The 22,188-nt window shown below is 43.2% G+C and overlaps 1 protein-coding gene across 12 annotated transcripts in view; it reads left to right on the top strand.

Moving 5' to 3' along the window:
- SMARCA2 (SWI/SNF related, matrix associated, actin dependent regulator of chromatin, subfamily a, member 2) overlaps positions 1 to 22,188 on the top strand; it is a 180,984-nt gene that overhangs the window by 36,816 nt on the left and 121,980 nt on the right. For all 12 annotated transcript variants that reach the window (XM_045468714.1, XM_045468707.1, XM_045468713.1 and 9 more), the window contains 6 exons: positions 3,195 to 3,321; positions 5,302 to 5,475; positions 7,246 to 7,419; positions 9,737 to 9,907; positions 18,848 to 18,901; positions 21,855 to 21,985. In XM_045468714.1, coding sequence (XP_045324670.1) covers positions 3,195 to 3,321; positions 5,302 to 5,475; positions 7,246 to 7,419; positions 9,737 to 9,907; positions 18,848 to 18,901; positions 21,855 to 21,985 — 831 coding nt within the window. The remainder of the gene's footprint in view (positions 1 to 3,194; positions 3,322 to 5,301; positions 5,476 to 7,245; positions 7,420 to 9,736; positions 9,908 to 18,847; positions 18,902 to 21,854; positions 21,986 to 22,188) is intronic.

Below are 22,188 nucleotides of genomic sequence, written 5' to 3'. Positions count from 1 at the left end.
AAGAAATAAAATTTTCTACGTTAAAGCAGCCCCTCCTGTACCCTCGCTACCCACCCACCATGTGCGGAATTCAATGCATGTAATTTTACCGCGGAACCTACCTTTCCTCTTCTGTAGTTTTGCACGATGGCACTTTGCACTTTCCACCTCCCTCTCATAAAAGAAAGATTCTTTTGTGTTGGGGAATCTGAGATTCCTTGACAAATTACTAGGCCCTTGGGAGATGCAGATATTTTGGGAATCAGTGCCCCCCGCTGCTCCCCACAGACTCTGAGGCTACATCTGCCCCCATCCCTGCCTCCCCACATCCCTACATCTCCCACTCCCATCTGGGGAATTAATCTCTGTACTCTCAGCCCAGTTGTCCTAAGATTATTTATTTAGTCCTATTTCCATAGGCCTTTAGAAGATTAAGAAAAAGCAGCTATGCCTCTGATTTCTCACTTGATCCACTTGGTCAGAGAAAGTAAGCCCAAACACCAAGGGATGGTTGAATTTCCGAGATATTCACATGAAACAAACACACAAACAAACAAAAGTTTGTGGTAAATCTAGAACCGAGGAAGTAGCCTAACTAAATCACTGACTCTCATCTACCTCCCTGTGATATTTAATTCTCCTATACTGTGGCCTTCACTCGACATGAGTAAAGCTGTTTTGGCTTAGTTTTCTTTTGTTTTGTTTTTTCCTATTTAAATTAAATATTTGAAAAAAAAACACACTATAACAGGTTTTTTTTTCTCTTAATGTCGTAGTGAAGATGTACCATCTCTGGCCATAGTTAGAGATTTTTGGCAATGTGAATATTTAAGAAATTGAATTGGACAAATAAAATGGATCTTTGTTCCATACAGTGAAAATTAAAAAAAAAAGAAAGAAACTCTGATGAAAATCCCATGAGTATCAGTAGTAATAGGAATGCACAAAAACAGTGGGTGAGGTGGGGCAGTCTGGCCAAAAGAATACAATGTGGAAGTTTGTTTATTTTTCTATTATTTAAATTTGTTTATTCTGCTGCATGTATAAGCCGTTTAAGGGCCTGTTTGCTTGTGTTAGTACAGAGGGCTGCAAAAAACAGCATGATAACACGGACAGCGCTAATAATAGCATGTTCTGCCATCAAATCGTTCAGTAAATCAGAATTAATAACACATATGTACCAAATAAAATAGGAATCTGTCAGGATATTATTTCCAGCAAAGTCAATGAAAAAATGATGTGCTTCCCTTACTGTCATTTTTTAAAGTTTTGAAAAAGATGGCATTTTACTTCTCTACCAAAGCAAACAGTTGCAAGTTCTGTACATTTTTTTTGGTTTGGTTTTGTTTTTAAAAGCACTCAGTTTTTGATATTTGGGCTAACTGAAGTAGTAAGATAATTTTGTGGGCCCTCGCTCAGAGATTGTACTTTTTCATGTTGACGCACACAGAGCATCGTAAAGGTCGACAAAACCATAATACAGATTTGTATTTATTTAGTCATTTATTATTAATATTTTTAAAGATTTAATTTTTTTTTTAATTTTTTTTTTCAACGTTTATTTATTTTTGGACAGAGAGAGACAGAGCATGAACGGGGGAGGGGCAGAGAGAGAGGGAGACACAGAATCGGAAACAGGCTCCAGGCTCCGAGCCATCAGCCCAGAGCCTGATGCGGGGCTCGAACTCACGGACCGTGAGATCGTGACCTGGCTGAAGTCGGATGCTTAACCGACTGCGCCACCCAGGCGCCCCAAGATTTTATTTTTTAAGTAATCTCTATACCTAGCTGAGGGCTAGAACTCACAACCCTGAGATCAAGGGTCACACGCTCCACCGACTGAGCCAGCCAGACACCCCGCATGATACGAGTTTTTAAAAGAATCTTTAATTATCAGCTTTTATAGTTGAGGTCCAGGAAAGCTGCAGTCAGAAAGTGTGTATTAATTACCTGCGGTGTCCCTGCAGGTGTCAGGCAAATGAAGCTCCTGTCCGGGCTCCCTCCTACACTAGTTCTGTGAAGTTTGCGTGTTTCTTACTGTCTCCAAACCTCCGTTTTCTCATCAGTAAGATGGCACCTCTATAGCATTTACCTTGTAGGGGTGCATGCGTGTGTGTGTGTGTGTGTGTGTGTGTGTGTGTGTGAGACAGAGAGAGTGAGTACGTGCAAAGGAGGGAGGGAGAAAGAATTGAAGAAAATTCTACCTTAAATACACCTTAGCACAGTTAATGTTAACTTAATTTAACTTACTACCTTTTACTATTCTTCATGAAAACTTTTCCAAGACACTTCTGCCCCAAGTTTGGAGGGAGGTAGTTCTAAAAATAGATTTTAAATGGCATGCAATTATTTGTAAGAATAGGATCCAGGCGAAGTCTGAAGCCGGTTTGTATGGGGTCACAGTAAAAGTATCCTGGCTGAATGAAGAAAGTGGGGTATGTTTTGTTTTCTCTTCTGCCTTTATTTTGAAGAATGACCTGCAGTTATATTCCTGATGATGTCGGAGATGAGAATCTCTAGCAACCCTTTTTCTAGAAACGTAGTTTTTAAATACTGTTACTTTACCATCTCCCGCTACCCCAAGCCTGATTTTTAAAAATGCCTACTTTGCCTTTTCTCAGACAAGCACTGCTCAGAGAGGAAGTGGTCGTGGTTGGCAGGCTCCCTCCGTGAATGTTTTGGGTTGGTTGATTTCTGTGGCCTCAGCACCTAAAAGTGCTCTTGTTCACTCAGCTTCCACGGCTGTTGTCATCAGCATCTTGGCAAAGAGGGCACGTGGCCTGGTTGCCTAGGACGGAACTGGAAGTCAGAAAGAAAACTCTGTTGTCTCAGCTCTGCACTCTGGCTGCGTGGGCATTTGGGAGCAAACCACGTTGTCCTGTCTCTCCTGTTCTCTCTGTCTGAAGCAAGTCATGGCACTGGACTGCCTTCCTAGATGCATCCTGAGTCTTCCTTTCTGGGTGTTAGAGAGAGAGAGACGTGGTGAAGAAGGCCAGAGTGTGAAGCAACATACGGCACCTGTCCGCGTCAATGCAGAGGTCGCTCTTCTCTGTTTAACATCAGATAATCCAGCTGGGCATCAGGAATTCGCCGACAGCAAGATCCGGGATATGTTTTGCCAGAACTTAAACTTGAGGGTTACTGTTTATCATTCAAGACTCCGTTGTAATGTATATTTCCCCCTCCCCCTCCCCCCATTTCCTTATCTCCTTTAGACTCCAGGCTCGCATAGCTCATAGGATCCAAGAACTGGAAAACCTGCCTGGCTCTCTGCCACCAGATTTACGAACCAAAGCAACTGTGGAGCTGAAAGCACTTCGCTTACTCAATTTCCAGCGTCAGGTAATACCTTTTCCCCAGCGAATCCGAGATGAAGGAAATAAGCGGAAGTCTGTTCAATATTGTTATGAAGATATAAACTTAGTAAAACTAGTGTGTATTTCCAACCAGCAGCATAGAGCCAAAAGTAATGAAGATGAATTGTTTATTATTCTACTTTTTTTCTTCTGTATATCAGAGTCATTTTTTTTTTCTCCTATATTACGGTTTCCAGAGTCAGAGTAATGGCGTTTTGTTACCGTGGATGAAACCTTGAGAATAAATGGTTTAGCTTGCCTTTATGACTCCAAAGAAAAAGATAGAAGGGGGTCGATCAGAGTCTCTTTGTAAACACAAATGTAAAATCCTAGCCATTCTGAATTTTCCTCTGCTGAATTGATAGCCCCTCATTTGTAGAAATACATAGCACTGTTTTCTAACGGCTGATTATTCATCGGAGCCTAAGTTTGAAGCATTTGACCACATCAGGCCCACGTATTGACTAATCAGTGGACTGTTACCTAGTGTTCTTGCCGTGGTTCTTAGTAGTGACTGATTAATAAAAGCTAGCATGGTGATCTGTTTTATAACTGCCGAGTCTGTAGGAGACTAGTGAAATGAAGTAGAGATAGTCTTTACGTTGGTGAGTTTTGCTCTGTGGACCCAAAAGGTGCAGTTCTCCTGGTCCGCACCCTGCCTCGTTTAGCCAAAGGGGAGAAGGGACGCATGCTTGCCAGGCAGGTGGGTTTACTTGGTGAAGGTCTCGGGGCGTGCAAAATGAATTATTAATGAATGAAAGTGGTTTGGAAGTATTGAATTGCATGACTCAGTCTGTTGCGGGATGTGACTAAAATCACAAAGGCACCCCACTTGCTACTGTCACAGGAACTCGGTTGGGAGTACATTCGTCCTATGGGTTATAATGTCGCAGGAGGGTGTCGTGGTGACAGGGTGCTCCTTGGCCATAGCTTTGTGAGAGTAGCTTTCAGCTGAAATTCTAAAAGAAAGAAAATAAAAGGCCCTGAATGCCATTTACTTCCTTTCCTATACGGGACTTCACGAAACGCACTTTATGAAGTGCTTGCTAAAATTTTGTGAAAATGATTAATAACCGAATATATCTTCACAAAATAAGATTATATTCAGATTTGCTTCTCTGTGCTGGACTCTTACCAGTCTCTGATGTTTTTGCTTGATGTTGTAGAAAAGTCCACCCTCTATGAAATTTTCCCAGTGAATTAACTATAGTTGATGCTGATTTGAGATTCAGTTAGATTATTATTTTAATGTGTATGCCCAATCCTTCCCCCACCCGCACCACCCCGGCTGCTACCACATAACGTACAACACGGATAAGATACCACGTTTATGGTAATCTAAAAAGAAGTCCGTGATCTAGTGTGAAATTTAAATATCTTGGAAAGAATATCATCGTTGGGAGCGGGGGAAGCCAAAGCCCGTATTTCCCATTTTTCATATGAAAATTAACATTGAATTAATATTGTTTGAGTACCTGCTACTACTGTGCATGAACAAGAAGTAACGTTTCTACTCTTTTTCGCAGAGCATCATTAAAGTCCATCTTTAGGCACAGAGAGAATGTTAGTATGGCACTTAAAATGAAGTAAAATATTTCAGAAGCTCATGAGCTAATTAATACCATTAGAATAATTAAACAGAATGAATTAATTTATTGAACACCCAAGACAGGTTTTGGTTAGTGCTTTTGTTAGTGTTACAGTGCTGTAAGTTTCTGTTTTTGTTTTTAATCTGAATTACTTGGAAAGAACACTTTTACCGTCTTTGAAAATGCTGCGTGGATTTGGCACGACTTAGTCCCTTCACGTACCAAAAACAAGGCCGACTCCGATGGAGAGCCTTGTAGAGACCCCATTCTGCCCCACTAACGGGGAGCAGGGCAGTGGAGGCTGTCCAGGAGCCAGGCCTCTGTTTGGGGAAGCTCTCCCAACGGCTCCCCGCTCGCTCCCCCCTTGACCTTGACAGCTGAGACAAGAGGTGGTGGCCTGCATGCGACGAGACACAACCCTGGAGACGGCCCTCAACTCCAAAGCATACAAACGAAGCAAGCGCCAGACCCTGAGGGAGGCCCGCATGACGGAGAAACTGGAGAAGCAGCAGAAGATTGAGCAGGAGAGGAAGCGTCGACAGAAGCACCAGGTATTGGGGGGCGGACTGGGTGGCCCTACATTGACGGACACGCCCGACTGAGCCCTCAGGTGGACTCAGAAGGACTGAGAAATGTACTGGCGAGGGCGGTGGGGACAAACCATGAGAACAGAAAGGTCCCTTGCAACTCCCGTGTTCCAGCCGCCCCATGTGAGACAGGCCAGGCTAGGGAAGTGGGTGGCCTGTCCATGGGACTGTGAGGGGATCAGTGGAGGACTCTGCTTTCTGAATTCCAGGCAGGTGTCTTCTGCATAATCCCACGGCCAGCTGCCACCCGGATGGCCTGGAAAAGAAATGAAGAGAGCAAAACAGTTTTGTTTTTGTTTTTTTTTTTTTAATTTCTTATTTATTTTTTGAGAGCGAGACACAGAGTGTGAGTGGGGGAGGGGCAGACAGAGAGGGAGACACAGAATCCGAAGCAGGCTCCAGGCTCTGAGCTGTCAACACAGAGCCCGATGCGGGGCTCAAACCTACAAACTGTGAGATCATGACCGGAGCCGAAGTCTGAGGCTTAACTGACGAGCCACCCAGGCTCCCCAAAACAGTTATTTTTATAACGAATGTAAATACAGCCTCCTGGGCTTTTCTGGGGCCCCGTTGGAGGTTTCATAGGGGCAGAGTTAAAAAAAAAAATTTTTTTTAGCGTTTATTTATTTATTTATTTATTTATTTTTTAAATTTTTTTTTTCAACGTTTATTTATTTTTGGGACAGAGAGAGACAGAGCATGAACGGGGGAGGGGCAGAGAGAGAGGGAGACACAGAATCGGAAACAGGCTCCAGGCTCTGAGCCATCAGCCCAGAGCCTGACGCGGGGCTCGAACTCCCGGACCGCGAGATCGTGACCTGGCTGAAGTCGGACGCTTAACCGACTGCGCCACCCAGGCGCCCCTAGCGTTTATTTATTTTTGAGAGAGAGAGAGTGAAAGAGCGCAAGCCAGGGAGGGGTAGAGAGAGGGGGAAACACAAAATGCGAAGCAGGCTCCAGGCTCTGAGCTGCCAGCATAAAGCCCGACGTGGGGCTCACATCTCACAAACCGTGAGATCATGACCTGAGCTGAAGTCGGGCACTTAACCGACTGAGCCATCCAGGCACCCAGGGGCAGATATTTTAAAATGTTCCTTCCTAGGGGGTTGGAAATATTTTTGATGCAGGATTTGATTTTGCATTAGAAGCCCTATAAATTGTGTTTGTTTTCTGGTGCTCGATTTAATGCCCCAGCTTCGTTTCATTTGGAAAAAAAAAATGTTAGATATTCGTTGGTACGCGTGTCTCCTCCTGTATTTCAAAAGTAGATCTGAATTATGGGCGGCGATTTGCGTGGCTCCTCATCTTATTTCAAGTCACGGTTCTAAGGCGTTTAAGTTAGAGCAGAAGAGGCATGACTTTTATAACCTGGTTCTCACTGAAAATGCCCTCCTCCCTCGGGTTTATTTGAGGGTGATGTGCTTTACATTTCATCACTGCTGTTTTGCATGCTTCTGCCAATCCTTGATCCTGCCATTTTCATGGGGCCGTATTTTTTGAGGCCTCAGAGGTTTCGCTTCCACACACTGGCGCCCAAACAAACTTTGAGAGCCTTTTTCACCAGCCCCATAGCCCACAGCTCAGCTGCCAGGACACATCCCAGGGCACCTGTCCCCCAGAAGATCCTAATCGTCCACTCTCATGAAGCCAAAGTGTGTGCTTTCTTGGGCTACGCTGAAACCTCATGGGAAATAGACTTTGAGTATCCTTTTCTCCTCCCTTTGGATCCTGTAGGAGTACCTGAACAGTATTTTGCAGCATGCAAAAGATTTTAAGGAATACCATCGGTCTGTGGCCGGGAAGATCCAGAAGCTTTCCAAAGCAGTGGCAACTTGGCACGCCAACACGGAAAGAGAGCAGAAAAAAGAGACAGAGCGTATCGAAAAGGAGAGAATGCGAAGACTGATGGTAAGGAGCTCGCTCGCCTGCAGGGACCCCGGGAAATGGGGGTCCTCACAGGCACCCGTATTGAGAATGGTAAATATGCTGTAGCAGGGAGTGAGTAAAAGCGGCTTCTCAAACATGTTAACACGCTCCTTTGAACCTCGTATGGATGGAGTAGGCACATCTTCTCTTTCCTGGACAGCACATACCACGAATCCAGGACCACGGCTGATGAGTCGAGTACTTGCCTGTCCCGGGGCAGCATTGCTGTTCAGATTATAGCTTCTCACATAAAGGCGGGTCGTATTTAACAACCAGATCGTCCTTTGTAAAATTTTGCGTCTTTGAGACTCATGATACAGGTTGCTTTGCATGAATGTGTCATGAAGTTATATCTTGGACTCAAAGAAGGTCTGTTTTTTGAAGGCTCTGGTGTTATCCTTTTTTTTTTAATGATAGAAATTTCTCCCTAGCAGTATAAAAAGTGATTTTTAAGTTAATTTTGAACTGTTGCGTTTCTGTTATAGCTGTGTTATTGTCAAAGGCTACCCACGGGTCATTACATTTATGCTATTATTTTTTAATGGATACATAAATACAGAAGGGATTGGTTTACATCATTGGCCTGGGTGTTTGGTTTTATTGACCATTTATTTTTGGAATTGGACCTCGGAGCACACCATGGAATTTTGAAAGTGTGTGTGATCTATAATGATACGAGACCTGCAAATTGTACCTGGGACATAATGCCTGAGAATAGGATGGAGATAAAATCATTAGCCTTGGCCCATAATTACGAACCTGGAAAATTCCAAGTGACAAGGCCTTTCTTGGTGTTATTATGGTTTGAATTTTTTTTTCCCCACTAATTTTGTGGATTCCAGAGACTAAACACCATGTTTTAAAGAGCCCTGTTTCCAGGTATTACTAAACTTTAGATCTCCTCCAACCTCCCTCTGCTTTTTCGGGAAGGAGACGACTGTCCACGAGATGTCTAACTAGCCAAGGAGGCTGCTTTATAGTAATTTGAGCAGTAAGCGGTCAAAATTTGTCTGATTCAACTGGAGTGAAACTATATTAGAACTTCAGTAACAGATTGGTTTGACACTAATGATTAGGCATTTGCAAATCATTAATTTTTGCAATTAAATGATGGAATATACAGATAACAGGGAAACTGCAGTTTTTATCACTCTTTCTTCAAGTGAGATCAACCATAACCAAAAGCAATTAGAGTTATAATAGCATTTGAGGTTCACACTCATCCACGGGGCAGACAGCAGCTAGACTGGGTTATAAAACGGCTGTCACTCGGACACATGCTGGAGTGGTGCCCTTGGACCAAAGATCCCCAGCTTTTCCGCAGAGTGGAAGATTTTGTGGTATGTCCCTTTTTATCCTGCACGTCACACGAGGAAAATATTTTGAGCTGTCCTTTTTATTGGGACGCATAAAAGAGATTTCTCTTGAAATGGCCCAGAGTACATCAGAGTTTTTATTGCATTTAACCTCATAATGTTGCTTAATGGGAGGTAGAGGTGGAAATTACTGTACCTGTTTTATTACCCAGCAGTATCAGACTCCAGGTGCTAAATGACTCGCCTCTAGTCACGTAGGCCCGTCGCGCCGTGCCTGTCAGTGACAAAACTCCCCCGAATTTGACTTTTCCTATCAGCCGCGGTGTTTGTGATGCTTTTACATATATGAAGTTATACTTACTACACTTACAGTCCATCGGAGTCTTTGCCGTTAGAAATACTTACTGAACTATTTCTGAATGAAAAGATCTTATGTCTGGAATTTGCTTCAGGACACTCTAGCTTGGGACTGGGGAGAGGACTTGAGGGAAGGGTAGCCGTGAAAAGGGAGTCCTCGTGAGTTAATTCCTGTTGCTTGGTGTTGGTGATATGAGAGATTATACTCTCCTCTCTACTTTCAGTTGTTTTTGAAAATTTCCAGAATACAAAGTTAAGGATACACTTTGGATGACGGATTCTCAAATTTTATCTGTGTGTGTGTGTGTGTGCGCGCGCACGCATGCGTGCGCACAAAGAACCTTAGAAGAGCAAAGAGCTGACTTTGAGGACTTGCTCGCACCACATAAGTAGTGTGGTTCGGTGTCCTGACTGCTACGAGCCCGCGTGTCCGGGGACGCAGGCATGGCGCCCCCAAGCGCACCCCAGACCCGGATTGTGCGCCGTAACTCGCGCAGCCTGGATCCTTAGGTTGCCCGCGCTCACCACCGGTCAGAGTTCAGACCATGAGGGGGGCGGATGAGTGGCAGACAGAGTCGTCTGCCAATCTTTATGGCGCCCTGACCGTGTTCTTCTTTCCTTAATAGGCTGAAGATGAAGAGGGCTACAGAAAACTGATTGATCAAAAGAAAGACAGGCGTTTAGCTTACCTTTTGCAGCAGACTGATGAGTATGTGGCCAACCTGACCAACCTGGTTTGGGAGCACAAGCAAGCCCAGGCCGCCAAAGAGAAGAAGAAGAGGAGGAAGAGGAAGAAGGTGAGCGCCCTAGTGAGTCAGAGGAGAGGAGTGTATGGTCAGGAGCCAGTCCAGGGCCCTTTAATACATTCTCCTGGGCCACCTGGGTGGCTCAGTCGGTTAAGCATCCGACTTCGGCTCAGGTCATGATCTTGCGGTTCATGGGTTCGAGCCCCGAGTTGGGCTCTGTATTGGCAACCCAGAGCCTGGAGCCCGCTTCAGATTCTGTGTCTCCCTCTCTCTCTGCCCCTCCCCTGCCCATGCTGTGTCTCTCTCTGTCTCTTAAAAATAAAGGAACTTAAAAAAAAAAAAATATACATATATATGCATATATACATGTACGTATATATACATATATATGTGTATATATATACATATGTGTGTGTGTGTGTGTGTGTGTGTGTGTGTGTGTGTGTATTTACTCGTTACTGCCCTAGTGGAAGAATCAGATATTTGAGTTGCAGAAAATGCTTACCCAAAACAGGCACAGTGTCCATGAGGTGATGAGGCACACCAGACCACAGGTCGGAGATGAGGGTGTAGCCAGTAGGATGTTCCAAACTGTAACGGTTCTGTCCATACTTTCACGGTTCCGTACAGTGTTGAAATATCAAGTGTATACGGTCAGTCAAAAAGGGAAAGATGTGAGGGCACAGAAGTATTTGCTTAAGTTTAATGCCAGTGTGGTAGGGCGATGAAAATTAAGAAGGAATGCAGAGTACAGATGGAAAGAGCCTGAGAAAGCCGTTAAGAGGGGCGCCTGGGTGGCGCGGTCGGTTAAGCGTCCAACTTCAGCCAGGTCACGATCTCGCGGTCCGATCTCGCGGTCCGTGAGTTCGAGCCCCGCGTCAGGCTCTGGGCTGATGGCTCAGAGCCTGGAGCCTGTTTCCGATTCTGTGTCTCCCTCTCTCTCTGCCCCTCCCCCGTTCATGCTCTGTCTCTCTCTGTCCCAAAAATAAATAAACGTTGAAAAAAAAAAAAAAAAGAAAGACGTTAAGAGATGGCCTTGGGGTACTTTCGAAACAGATTTCAGTCTGTTTGTTCGAACGGGAGACAGTGTCAAAGTGGTTCCTTCATTCAGTTCAGCTGCCCTGGTGTCACGGTAAGGTGAGTGTCTAAGGCAGGGTTTTAGGTTATTACAGAGAACAGTAAATAGTTTTATGTACAATATAACCTAATTATATTGTACGGAAGGTGAAGAGTAAGATTTAGAATTTCTGCCCTGCAGATATTGTACCTCGATTCAAGGGCAACCTGCCGGTGTAGACCTGTGAATACAGATCCTCTCTGAATCCTGAGTGGTCTGGTGATTTGGTTCTTGGTTCATGTTTTGTTTTCACGGCACACCCTGATTGGCCTGGGCACACACACCAGCAAGAAACAGGAAGTCTCGGCCAGGGCTGTGAGGATTGAAGATTGGTGCCATTTAATCATTTATTCTGTGCACTGAATAATTGAACGCAATGTTTTTCAAAAAATAATTAATTTCATGGCTCCTGAATTCCCATCCCTGCTTCATAATTAAGGAGGAGGAATAAATGATTGAGAAGGTGCCTTCTTGCACCTGACTTCTTTAGTAGAAGATAGCTTCCCGCATTGTGAAGAGCGCGCAATGACTCAGGGCTTGGATTTAGACATTTCGTTGTTGAGCGATCCCTCATTTTCTTGTCAAGGTGGCATTAGAGACTCTGCAGAATGCCAGCTCCCAGTTTCTGACTTCAAAAGACGCTTTCAGAGTCAGAGAAAGGCACATGGGCAAACAGGTAGAATTCTGTAACATTCCACAAGGGGACCCCGTGAAACGGCAGTTTTCGTTTTTCCTAGTCCGGAGCTGTGTTTTGCAGAAGTGGCCAGGAAAAGGTCACTGTTGGTGTTCGTAGCAGTAAAATTCAAATTCTACTTGGTGTGTGTGTGTGATGTAAAAGCTGAAGGGTCCCCGAATTGAGCTTCTGGCTTATAATTAATGGATTCCTGCCATGGTATTAGATTGTTATATCATCGTAGGCAAAGAAAGATCTCTAACTGAGTGATGGGGATTATGCCTTTATTTTTGTGTTAATCTGTATAGAGCGGGAACCTGTCACACTATTTTTCACGATGCTGCCAACTTTGCATGATCTATAGATTGGCTCTCTACTTCCAAACTCTTAGCTTCAGGTTTGCTGATAGCATTTATTCTTTTCTCTTTTATCCATTTGTTTGACGAGTATCAACTGAAGCTAGGCAGCGGGCTACACGTTGGGGGAGAAAGAAGGCGATGGCAAGGAGAAGCACATGTGCCTTCTCAGTTCCATCAGAGAGCGAGAGGCAGGTAGACATTAATCAAATATGCAACCAGGTACATAATGATAAACCATGATGAATGCGGAAAAGGAAGCCCTAGGAGTCAAATTGGGGGGGGGGGGGACTGGTTTCCTGGCAAAAGAATAATGGATACCAAAGCAACTCCCTCCTGTCTGCCTGGTGGGAATCTCTGGGTGGCTCTGGCTGGTTATCTCACACGATTGAATGTGCAGAACCATTAGTTGATCATCAGCCCTCTGCCTCCTTCCCGGATGCCCAGCATTTGAGCACACCCTGCCCTCAGCAGGACTGGGGAGGATCTGCTGTATTTCTTTCCCGGGGCCATCTTGCTGGGGCAAATGGGATAATGGAGGAAACAAAGAAACCAGGCTCCTTCCTGAAACCTGTCTCTTTCCTGGGGCTTTGAGACTTCTTTCAAAGCAAGTTACACAATTGCAGATGCACCTTTATTCAAGTGCAAAGCAAATGGATGCTTTCAAAAGCTGATTATTTGACAGTTTGGATTATCTGTAGTTCTTCTTCCCTCCATTAGAGTGAATGATTGAGATGGCTCCTTCCAGCTTCTCTGCTGGGGAGGAAGGCTGTGTCCTGAAGCTTAAAAGTTCTGCGCTGACCCTTTGAGAAAGCATTTTCCCACAGAACAGTATTGTGCTGTACCTGTCTGCAGTTTGTTTGTTCATTCGTTTGTTTTTAATGAAGTAAGGCATCAATAAGCCTTTATTTGAGAAAGCCTTCTTTACCCAGTGGACCAAGAACATTGTGCTATAGCAACAGGTATAGGACCACTCGGCTACAGCTGACTGTATCTACACTCCTGTAGATGAGTGTCGTTGACCTTGTAACTTAAATGGAAAGGGATCAATTTTTTTTTTTTAATTGCCCCAATGTAACAGAGAAGTTCTCTCTCTTTCTGGTGGAGTTTATTGTGTTTCCTTGCTGTTGGTAAACAGGAGAGTGGGTTTTCTTTAACCTGCCTTGACCATGTTTGCTTCTCTCTTCTCACCATCAGAGCTGCTGCTGTGACGTATAACATTTATAAATCATTCTGGAGCTTCTCGCTGTGGGTCTGGTCTTCCGTTAATGCCCTTGAAGTGGAGGAATAGGAAACGAAATACATGTATCTACCTAGGTGTTAGAGGAGGCATAATTTGTAAAGTATGGAAATATCTAATTACGTGAAACCAGTCTTTGCAGTGTGACAAGATTAATGTACTCTGATGTGCACTCTGCATGACCTTGAGGTCTCTGTCCCCTGCCATGATCGTTCTCTTAACATCTGCTGGGTGAATACAAGGTATAAAAGGGCATGGGGCTACATAAGGCCACCAGGGTGTGTACAAATAGGATTGAGCATACTGGAGTAGAAAATTGAGCCACTGTCTAATAAATCACATTAGTCTGCAGACTTTTAAATTTCGTACAAATTTGCTTTCATTCCCTTATAGAGTATTTCATTAAAAGACCTATTACCTCGTGCTTCAGTCTCTGGATCTGTAAGAAGGTGATAGGATTACATGGCAAAGTGTATCTAAAGCATTTAGTGGGGCCCTGGGCAGCTCAGTTGGCCGAGTGTCCGACTCTTGATTTCTGCTCAGATCATGATCTCAGAGTTTGTGAGATTGAACCCTGTGTTGGGCTCTGCCCTGACAGCACAGAGCCTGCTTGGGATTCTCTGTCTCTTTTTCTTTCTCTCTCTTTCTCCGCCTCTCCCTCCCCTGTTCTCTCTCTCTCTCTCTCTCTCTGTCTCAAAATAAATAAGTAAACTTAAAAAAAAGCATTTAGAGTATACCCTGGCACAGAGTAAGTGCTCAGTTAGTATTAATTATCTTATGAAACAATTTTGCGGTATAAATGTAGGATAGTAATTGTTGAAATGTGGTTATAGTTTTTTTTTTAAATAAAATCTTCTCTTTCCCCATGCTGTATGTTCTCTGTGATGTCGAGAGAATAAATGGCTACTTTATGTATGTATGTATGTATGTATGTATGTATGTATGTATGTATGTATTTTAGTTAGGAGCAATTAGGTAAGATGGCTTTTAGGACAGTGACAGGTTCTTTGCCTGTTGAGGCATGTAGTAGGAAGTGAAGATTTATTCTTTGTGGTGGACCCTGCCTATCTGTCTCTCCCTAGCTCCTACAAAGAGAATTTTTTAATCATGAAGCCTCTAATTTACGGTGGTTCCTGGTGGTAATAAGGTGGCCCTTGCAGGGCTTTAGAGTTCTTCCTTCAGCTGTGGTCAGGAGCCCATGCCAGCAATCCCCGACCTCCCTCACCCAACCTACTGTCAAGACGTGTGGTCGTTTCACAGGCTCAGCTTCCCGAGCTGTTGACTTCAGGCCAAAAATAAATATTTAATTCCCTCTTCCAAAGTCTTTCGATGGCGTGTATACCAACAGAACTACACCCTTGCTATTAATTTGTGACATTTCTTGGAAACTCAAGATGCTAATAAGAACCGTCCAAATCCCATGGGGCACTGTTGGGTCAAGTACCTTTTCCATCGTAGTGTTCAGTTTTCCTTCCAGAATTTCTTTAATTCTCTTTCTCAGAAGACACTGTTAGGAGTAAATCTCAGGACCGTGACATATTGGAGGGGGAGTGTTTCTGGCACAGCATACCACATTGGTCAGTATGGTAAGAGGAAATGTGTTTTCATCCTTTTTAGATATCAACAAATCAGAAAAACCTGTTGGTATATAGTTTTTGGTGAAAAGAGGCATCAGATGCAAAAGTATAGTAATATTGTTGAGACCCTTGTTTTAAATTCAAGCCGCTCTCCACTTCTTCTCAATTCTTCTGTCTCTCCTGTTTCTCCCCCCTCCCCCCAAGATGACGATGTACCCCCACGAGGACAATTTCACAGGTCAAAGAAAAGTTCTAAGACATTCTGGGCATCTGAGTGTAGGGACTGTGGTCATGGTAGGTGAATGCAATGCCAGCGTGATTAGATTAATTTGATTAGCTCAGTATCAAAATGGGTGAAAACTGAAGTTTGGATCAGAGTCCTGCTTAACTGGATTGACCAGTTACTTGAGTCAAAAATGTTGGAGTTGGTTTTCTCTGCAGAGTACCAGCACAGTAATGTGCAGTTGCCTGTTCATTTGATATTTTTTATTGCTTGATCACCTATCTTAATGCTCAAAGGTCCACTTAAATGACAGTAAAAATAACCCAAGTGATTTCTGAAAGCTTAGGTTTCCTCTGAAACAGAATGAGTCTGTAAGATGCCAGCGCTCTTGAATGTTGTTTTAGCATAGTGTAACAACACCTGCTGGGGGATAAAATGCATTCGCTTCATCATACAAATTGTAAAATTGTGAAATATTTGGTAGAAAACCATTTCTTTACAGATCGAGGCCGTTCGTGGCCTGTGTTGGGGTAGTGATGTGAAGGAAGTGCCCCGCTGAAGTTTATTTTCCTGGGGTGCGGGCTTACACAGGATTTTCACGTGTAGGGATTCCTTGGCCTCTTTGCGCGCATTGCCAGTTATCTCACATAGCTTCTGCAAGGAAAACAGGTAGCAGTGCACACAGCTTGGTGAACATTCCTAAGTGGAATTTCTAAATTGCCATTGGCCTTGGGCATTGGGAAGCCACATTGTTTTTAGTTGTGAGTAATTTGTTCTGTATCCCCTTCCATCACTAGGTGAATTACACTCCTTCCTCCCTCCAGCAAGCATAATTTGTCCCCAACGTTTTGCAGGTTGGAAGAAGCCAAGACAGGGTCCTTTTAGTCCTGATTAATGGATAAACTACAGTGTTGTATTTTTTTTTTTTTTTGTAGTTTTTTTGTAGGATTGTTTTGTTTTGTTTTTAATTGATGGAGGAAAAAAAAGCTCAGGCATCAGCTGGTAACGTAGGATGTGTTTGTAATCATGTGATGGAGATAACTGTGTATGAAGATTCCTCAACTGGTGGGAGACCATGGTAACACCAAGAGCAATCTGTTTGGAGTTAACATTGAACCAAGAAAAGGGATGTTTTGTGGGATTATTTATTTATTTATTTATTTATTTTTGTGGGGGGTGGGCGGCCAAGATAAAGCACCAGTGTCATGGGAGATCCAGAGATCACCAAACTGAAAGAATCCAAAGCATGATGGGAGAATGTGTTGTCTCTTGCCATAGAGTAGACTGCCACCTGGCTTCCACCTTGTGTAATAGCAGCAGGATTGGGTATAAATTCAGGGCGTGCCAGTTCTGTGAGGAATTGTGTGTGTGTTCTTAACTAATTTTATGGTTTGCAAATACTTTGGCATGTAATTACAATAATGATGATTCATTGAGTGTGTGCTAAGTGGATGCTTCTTTATTATTATAATTTTTGGTGCTTGCCTGCCTGCCTTCCTTCCTTCCTTCCTTCCTTCCTTCCTTCCTTCCTTCCTTCGTTCTTTTACCAAATATTTACTTAGTACCTTTTACGTGCCAAGACCCCTTGTCAGTGTGGGGATATACGTGTGACAAAACAGACAGAAATCCCTGACTTCATGGGATGAACCTTATGAAGCAGTTTCAGGCAGTGCTATAGCCAGTCTCACAGACATAAAGGAATAGTCTTCAGACAGTCATTGAAACTTGTGCATTGTGGAGGTTGATGCTAGGAGTATATATGTATATAACAGTATATAATGGAACACTGGATTGTACGTACTGAAATAGCGATCCTTTCCTGCCTCAGCCCCATGAGGGAGGGACTGTTACTGTCCCTTTTTTACAGAAGAGGGAAGCACGACGGAGATTTGCTCAAGATCACATAGCTCAGATCTCTTGTTCTTAGTGACAGAGCTGGGGATTCAAACACTGGTGGTCTAATTCCAGAACCAAATTTTTTAAATCTAATCTTACATTGCCTCTTGAATTTGATATTATTTTTAAAATGAGTTTAGAGGATTTAAAATAAAGGACGGGCCTGATTGTGAGGCAGTTTTTAGATAACACTCTAGCTAGTCAAAGCATATTCATAGAAGAGTATCCTTTAGAATGGTTTTGATTCTATTATTTATGGTCCTTCAAGCTTTTTAATGTACTATTCATTGAAATGGTGATCCAGTTCCACTCACTAGATATTGGAAATTGGCTTATTCATTGTCTCATTTGATTTTCTTTGTTGGCCAAATTTGTAGCTTATTTCTGATTTGTATGGAAAGAATGGTGGGATTAATTGACTTTCTCCCATTAATTAAAACAGTCGCCTGAGTGTAGTGCCCGAGAATTCCAAAATTGGAACTCTTAGGGGCTGGTCACATGGGTGGTTTCTTTTCTGGGCTTTTCTGCCATTGTTCTCTATATCCTTCGCCAAGATATAGAGCCTGGTGTCTTTTTTGACGCTCATCACTCCTTTGGAGTGTAAACGTTTTTCACGTTGGGGCGGCATACATAGAATATTAAATTCTTGGGAAATCATAACCAAAGGGAGCATATTTTATTTCCTGCTCTTTGGTAGAAGCACTGCAATTTTTTTTTCATGCCCTTTGCTTTGGCATACATACGTACATGTATTCCTTGTAAGACAATTTTGAAAGAACTTCCCCAAAATTTCAAACGTTTATGGGATCTGCATTTCTTCAGTATGGACAAAGGGTTGGATTTTGAACATTGCCTCTCACAGCTGTTTTGTCAAGAGACAATTGAGTTATTTTCATGGAAAGCAAAAATGTATTATATAATCAATGCCTTAAGTAAACAGAGTAGAGTTAATATCGATTCTGTATCATTATATATATTTTTAATTAACTAAAGAGCCCAGGGGAGGAAAGCTCATTTTCTTAAATGTCTTGGTAAAGGAAATGACTAAAGTTGTTTTCTGGTTTTTTTTCCTCACACACGAAGAGTATAGCTTTCCAGCAATAACTTTCAAATAAGGATTCTGAAAAGGTGATGGAAAAGATTTCCCTTGTCAAAGAGGTTGTTATAAATGTAAGAAATTTGAGACTCTTCTGTGTTTATGGCAGATGAGACTCTCTCGGGTATGCCCCAAATGTGACATAATCCTCGCTTTTCATTTAGGCTGTCTTTGAGGCACATGGAGGTTAATGGACTAAGATATTGAAATATTTAAGAAATGGCAGGTGACGGAATTTGTCATGAGATCACAGTGTCTGTGTCACATTTGCTCCTAGTACCCACCGTAGAAATACTGTGTATTATGAAAAGCCGATTAGGTTGAATGGAAAACATCCAGAGAGCTCACAGGATTGTTGTACAATTCTGTGTTTTTATGACCCAAGAACGGTTCCGAGTTTATTCGTGACGGACGTTTTTAGAAACCTTGCCAAGGAACGTGGAGCCAGTTACACCAGGATTTGTCTTCCCAGTGCCAAACAGGGGAAGGACATTCCACATGCTGACCTCAGCCCTGATGTTCTCGTACCTTCAGCATTTTGGGTCCTGGAAGACTCAACCCACAAATCTTTGGTGTGTGCCAGCCTTGAATCATATGTGGCTTTCAGTAACTCCCCGCAAGTTGCCCGTGAAAGACACACCTTGTCTCAGACAGCGAAGAGAAATACAAATGAAAGGCATTAACACGTAAGCTTTGTTGGATGACGATGAGTGGCGATGAAGTGCTTTTTTGTACCACAGCACTGCCACAAAGTTCTTCTTGTAACCGTCTTCTTGATTCACGTACACCTGACATCTTGACCTTGCTTTGCAGAAGGCCGAAGAGATTGCCGAGGGAGGAGAGTCTGCCCTGGGACCAGACGGAGAGGTGAGGCATTTTGCACCCATTTCTGCTCTGTTCTGCTCCGTGAGTCCCCACCATGCCCTACGGCACCGTTTTCTGTGAATACCAACGTTATTTTTACTCAGCTATTCATTTCTAAGTAAAAATAGTAGTACATTAGCATAGTTGAAAATTAGAATAGCATAAAAGGGATATACTGGAAAGGCATCTTCCATCTCAGACGAAGTTTCTTGTGTACCTTCTGGAATCTTCGGTGTACCTATATGTTTATGAATGTATGGCATGTGTGTAAGAACCTTAAGTGATTGTATAATTGCATTTCCCCAGTAAATGATACAGAAACATAAAATCTGACCCAGTTTCCTTAGTGTATTACTAATTTGAAATTATGAAACTCTGTAAACAATTTACATATTTGGTTAACTTATTTTTTGACATTGTGTGTAGGTTTATGATAGGGCTTCTATGTGTGGAGTCATCAGCACATTCCTAAATGTTATTTCCTAGGATTTTGAAAATTCTCCTGAATCATGAGAACACAATTACTTATTTATTGGACTTTTTTTTCTCCAAAAACTCAAAGTTCTCTGCCAATGATTCACATGAGGAGGCATACATACCCCTCTCCACAGCCGAATGGGAGGGAGTAGGTTTCAAACTGTCTCCTCTCATGGATTCTGATAAACCTGCTTGGGGAACCCTTCTAGAATCACTGTACATGGGACGCCTACTGTACTGTACTGTACTGTACTCCCACTGTACATGGGAGAAAAAGGTTGAAACCACTTTTCTGCGCAGAAACTTCTTGAACAGTAAATGTGGCTTAACCACTGTAATCTATCACAGGGAAAGAAAGGATGGGGTTAAGAGTCTAACGTGTAAGGCCCTCTCAGTGGACCATTCTAGGGGAAGAATACCATATATTGGAGCACTTAGAAACCACTCGGATTTGTAATAGCCCCCAGCCTTACCTGAGCATGCCTCACAAGGGTCTGTAACTAACAAGCACACAGGGAGAGATTTAACGCGTTAGCGGGACAATGCTGTTACTTCTTATCATCTCTTGGGAAAATTAGCCACTGATCTTGGGCTTGTGACATGCACCTTTTTTTTTTCTTTTAATCTCAACACATGTGCATTCTGTTTGCTCAAGTTGGCAAAGTGGACATCTTGCTCAGTTTGTTTTGAAATCATGTTCTTACACTCTGCTGTGCTCATTCAGTGCTTTTTGCCAAAGATCTAATTCCAGCTACAGTGATTCCCAATTTTCTTTGAGGCATGACGTAAGAATGAAAAAGCTATATTATAATAGTTCAAGGTAACGTAAGCTGACTTTTCCGAGGGAGGCGATAGCGACTGGTAGGTCTTGATCACATGGGTGTGTAGATGACCTTTCACATTAAAGAGAAAGAAACGTCATGCGTGCAAAGTAATGGTGTTCACATGCATCGCTTTAGCACACATAAAAGAAAAACAAAAAAGACAGTTTGGAGTAATCCTTTTCTTTTTTTAAAGCTTATTTTGGTTGATAATCATAATTGTTTTTTATTCTTACAGTGTTTTCTTAAAGGAGAAGGGAGAAAGAACTTTTTTTTTCTGGTCATTTTGTAAAAAATTTTTTTAAATGTTTATTTTTGAGAGAGACAGAACACACGTGGGGGAGGGGCAGAGAGAGAAAGGGAGACACAGAATCCAAAGCAGGCTCCAGGCTTTGAGCTGTCAGCACAGAACCCAACGCGGGGCTCAAACCCACAAACCGTGAGATCCTGACCTGAGCCAAAGTCGGAGGCTCAACCAACTGAGCCACCCAGGCGCCCCTCTGGTCATTTATTATAAAGATACGTAAGATAAGCTACTATATACTGTTTTTCCTACCATTTAATATTTAACTTCAATTAAGAACAATTTAGGAAAAATCCTTTGGAATTGGTAAGTTCTCTAAATATTGAATTTTATTACCTTTAAGGAGATAGATAAGTTGAGGACTCCTAAAACATCAAGCATTTCCAAACCAACAACGTCTGGCCTGGGGGTCTGCTCCTAGAGGTGACGTCACCCTGTAATGAGTTGCACGCATTTGCATAGGATTACTCCATTTTTACGCCTCTTAAAAAAATTTGTTCTCTGAAGTAGGTTGAATGCAGCCTCTGCAATTTCATTTTTTTCTCCTAATTTTCTGAGCAAGCCATTTTTCATTGAGAGTCTAATAATGAACTTCAGCTCAGTCTTGGCCCGTTCGCCAGGTTTCAGATGAGCAGAGCTTTTTGCTTTAAAATCCTACTCCTAGCACCCGTGGCTGCATTAGATGCCAGGCCATTTGGTTCTGCAGAAGCTTAGACTGGCCCCTCATGAGGTGACAGTACCTTTCTCTGTTCCTGTTTTCTCAGAAACCATGACTTTGTAATAGTTGTTATCTGGGGAAGTATTATTTGGGGGTTGAGGGTTCTGAGTTGCAAATGGCAAAAATCAACCCTGCCAGATTTAAGTGAGAAGAGAATATGTTAATGGGATATTGGGTAATTCATTGGATCTCCAAGAAAGCCTGGAGAACATGCCTCAAGGCTACAGACAGCGTTGAGCCGAACAGCTCGACAACGAGACCTATGGCTGACACTGGGAGTCGGGCAGGAGCTCCACAAGGCCACTTGCTGTGCTCTGCCCTCCCTCCAGCATGCCTGTTCCTGCCGGCTTCCCCAGCCTTCTGGGTCCCTATACAGAGCCTTGGTGAGTGTGTCCGGTGGATGGAGCTGAGGTCTTGTGCTGGTAGCCTTGCTGTAAGAGAGGCTGGTGTTTTCAGCTTCTTCAGTAGGAGGTGGTATTCCACTTCCTGCCAGGATTCCATAGGTGGTGAACTTTCCATTCACAGAAAAAGGGTTCAGATGCTGGGCAGCCAAAAGGCTGAGAAATGCCCAGCACAGAATTGGGAGGCTGTGTGAACACCAAGCGGTGATGTGTATTTTTTTTTTCTCCTTTCTAGCCCATAGATGAAAGCAGTCAGATGAGTGACCTCCCTGTCAAAGTGACTCACACAGAAACTGGCAAGGTCCTGTTTGGACCAGAAGCACCCAAAGCAAGTCAGCTGGACGCCTGGTTGGAGATGAATCCTGGGTATGGCCTAAAAGCAGAAATACTGGGGGAGGGGGCACCTGGGAGGCTCAGTCAGTTGAGCGTCCAACTTCAGCTCAGGTCATGATCTCAGAGTTCGTGAGTTTTGAGCCCCACATCAAGCTGTCTACTGTCAGCACAGAGCCTGCTTCAGATCCTCTGTCCCCCTCTCTCTGCCCCTCCTGTGCTCTCGCTCTCTCTCTCTC

This window comes from Leopardus geoffroyi, chromosome D4, assembly GCF_018350155.1.
Source record: "Leopardus geoffroyi isolate Oge1 chromosome D4, O.geoffroyi_Oge1_pat1.0, whole genome shotgun sequence".
NCBI lineage: Eukaryota > Metazoa > Chordata > Mammalia > Carnivora > Felidae > Leopardus > Leopardus geoffroyi.
Note: the sequence above shows the minus strand (reverse complement) of the source record. Positions and strands in the feature narration are given on the sequence as shown.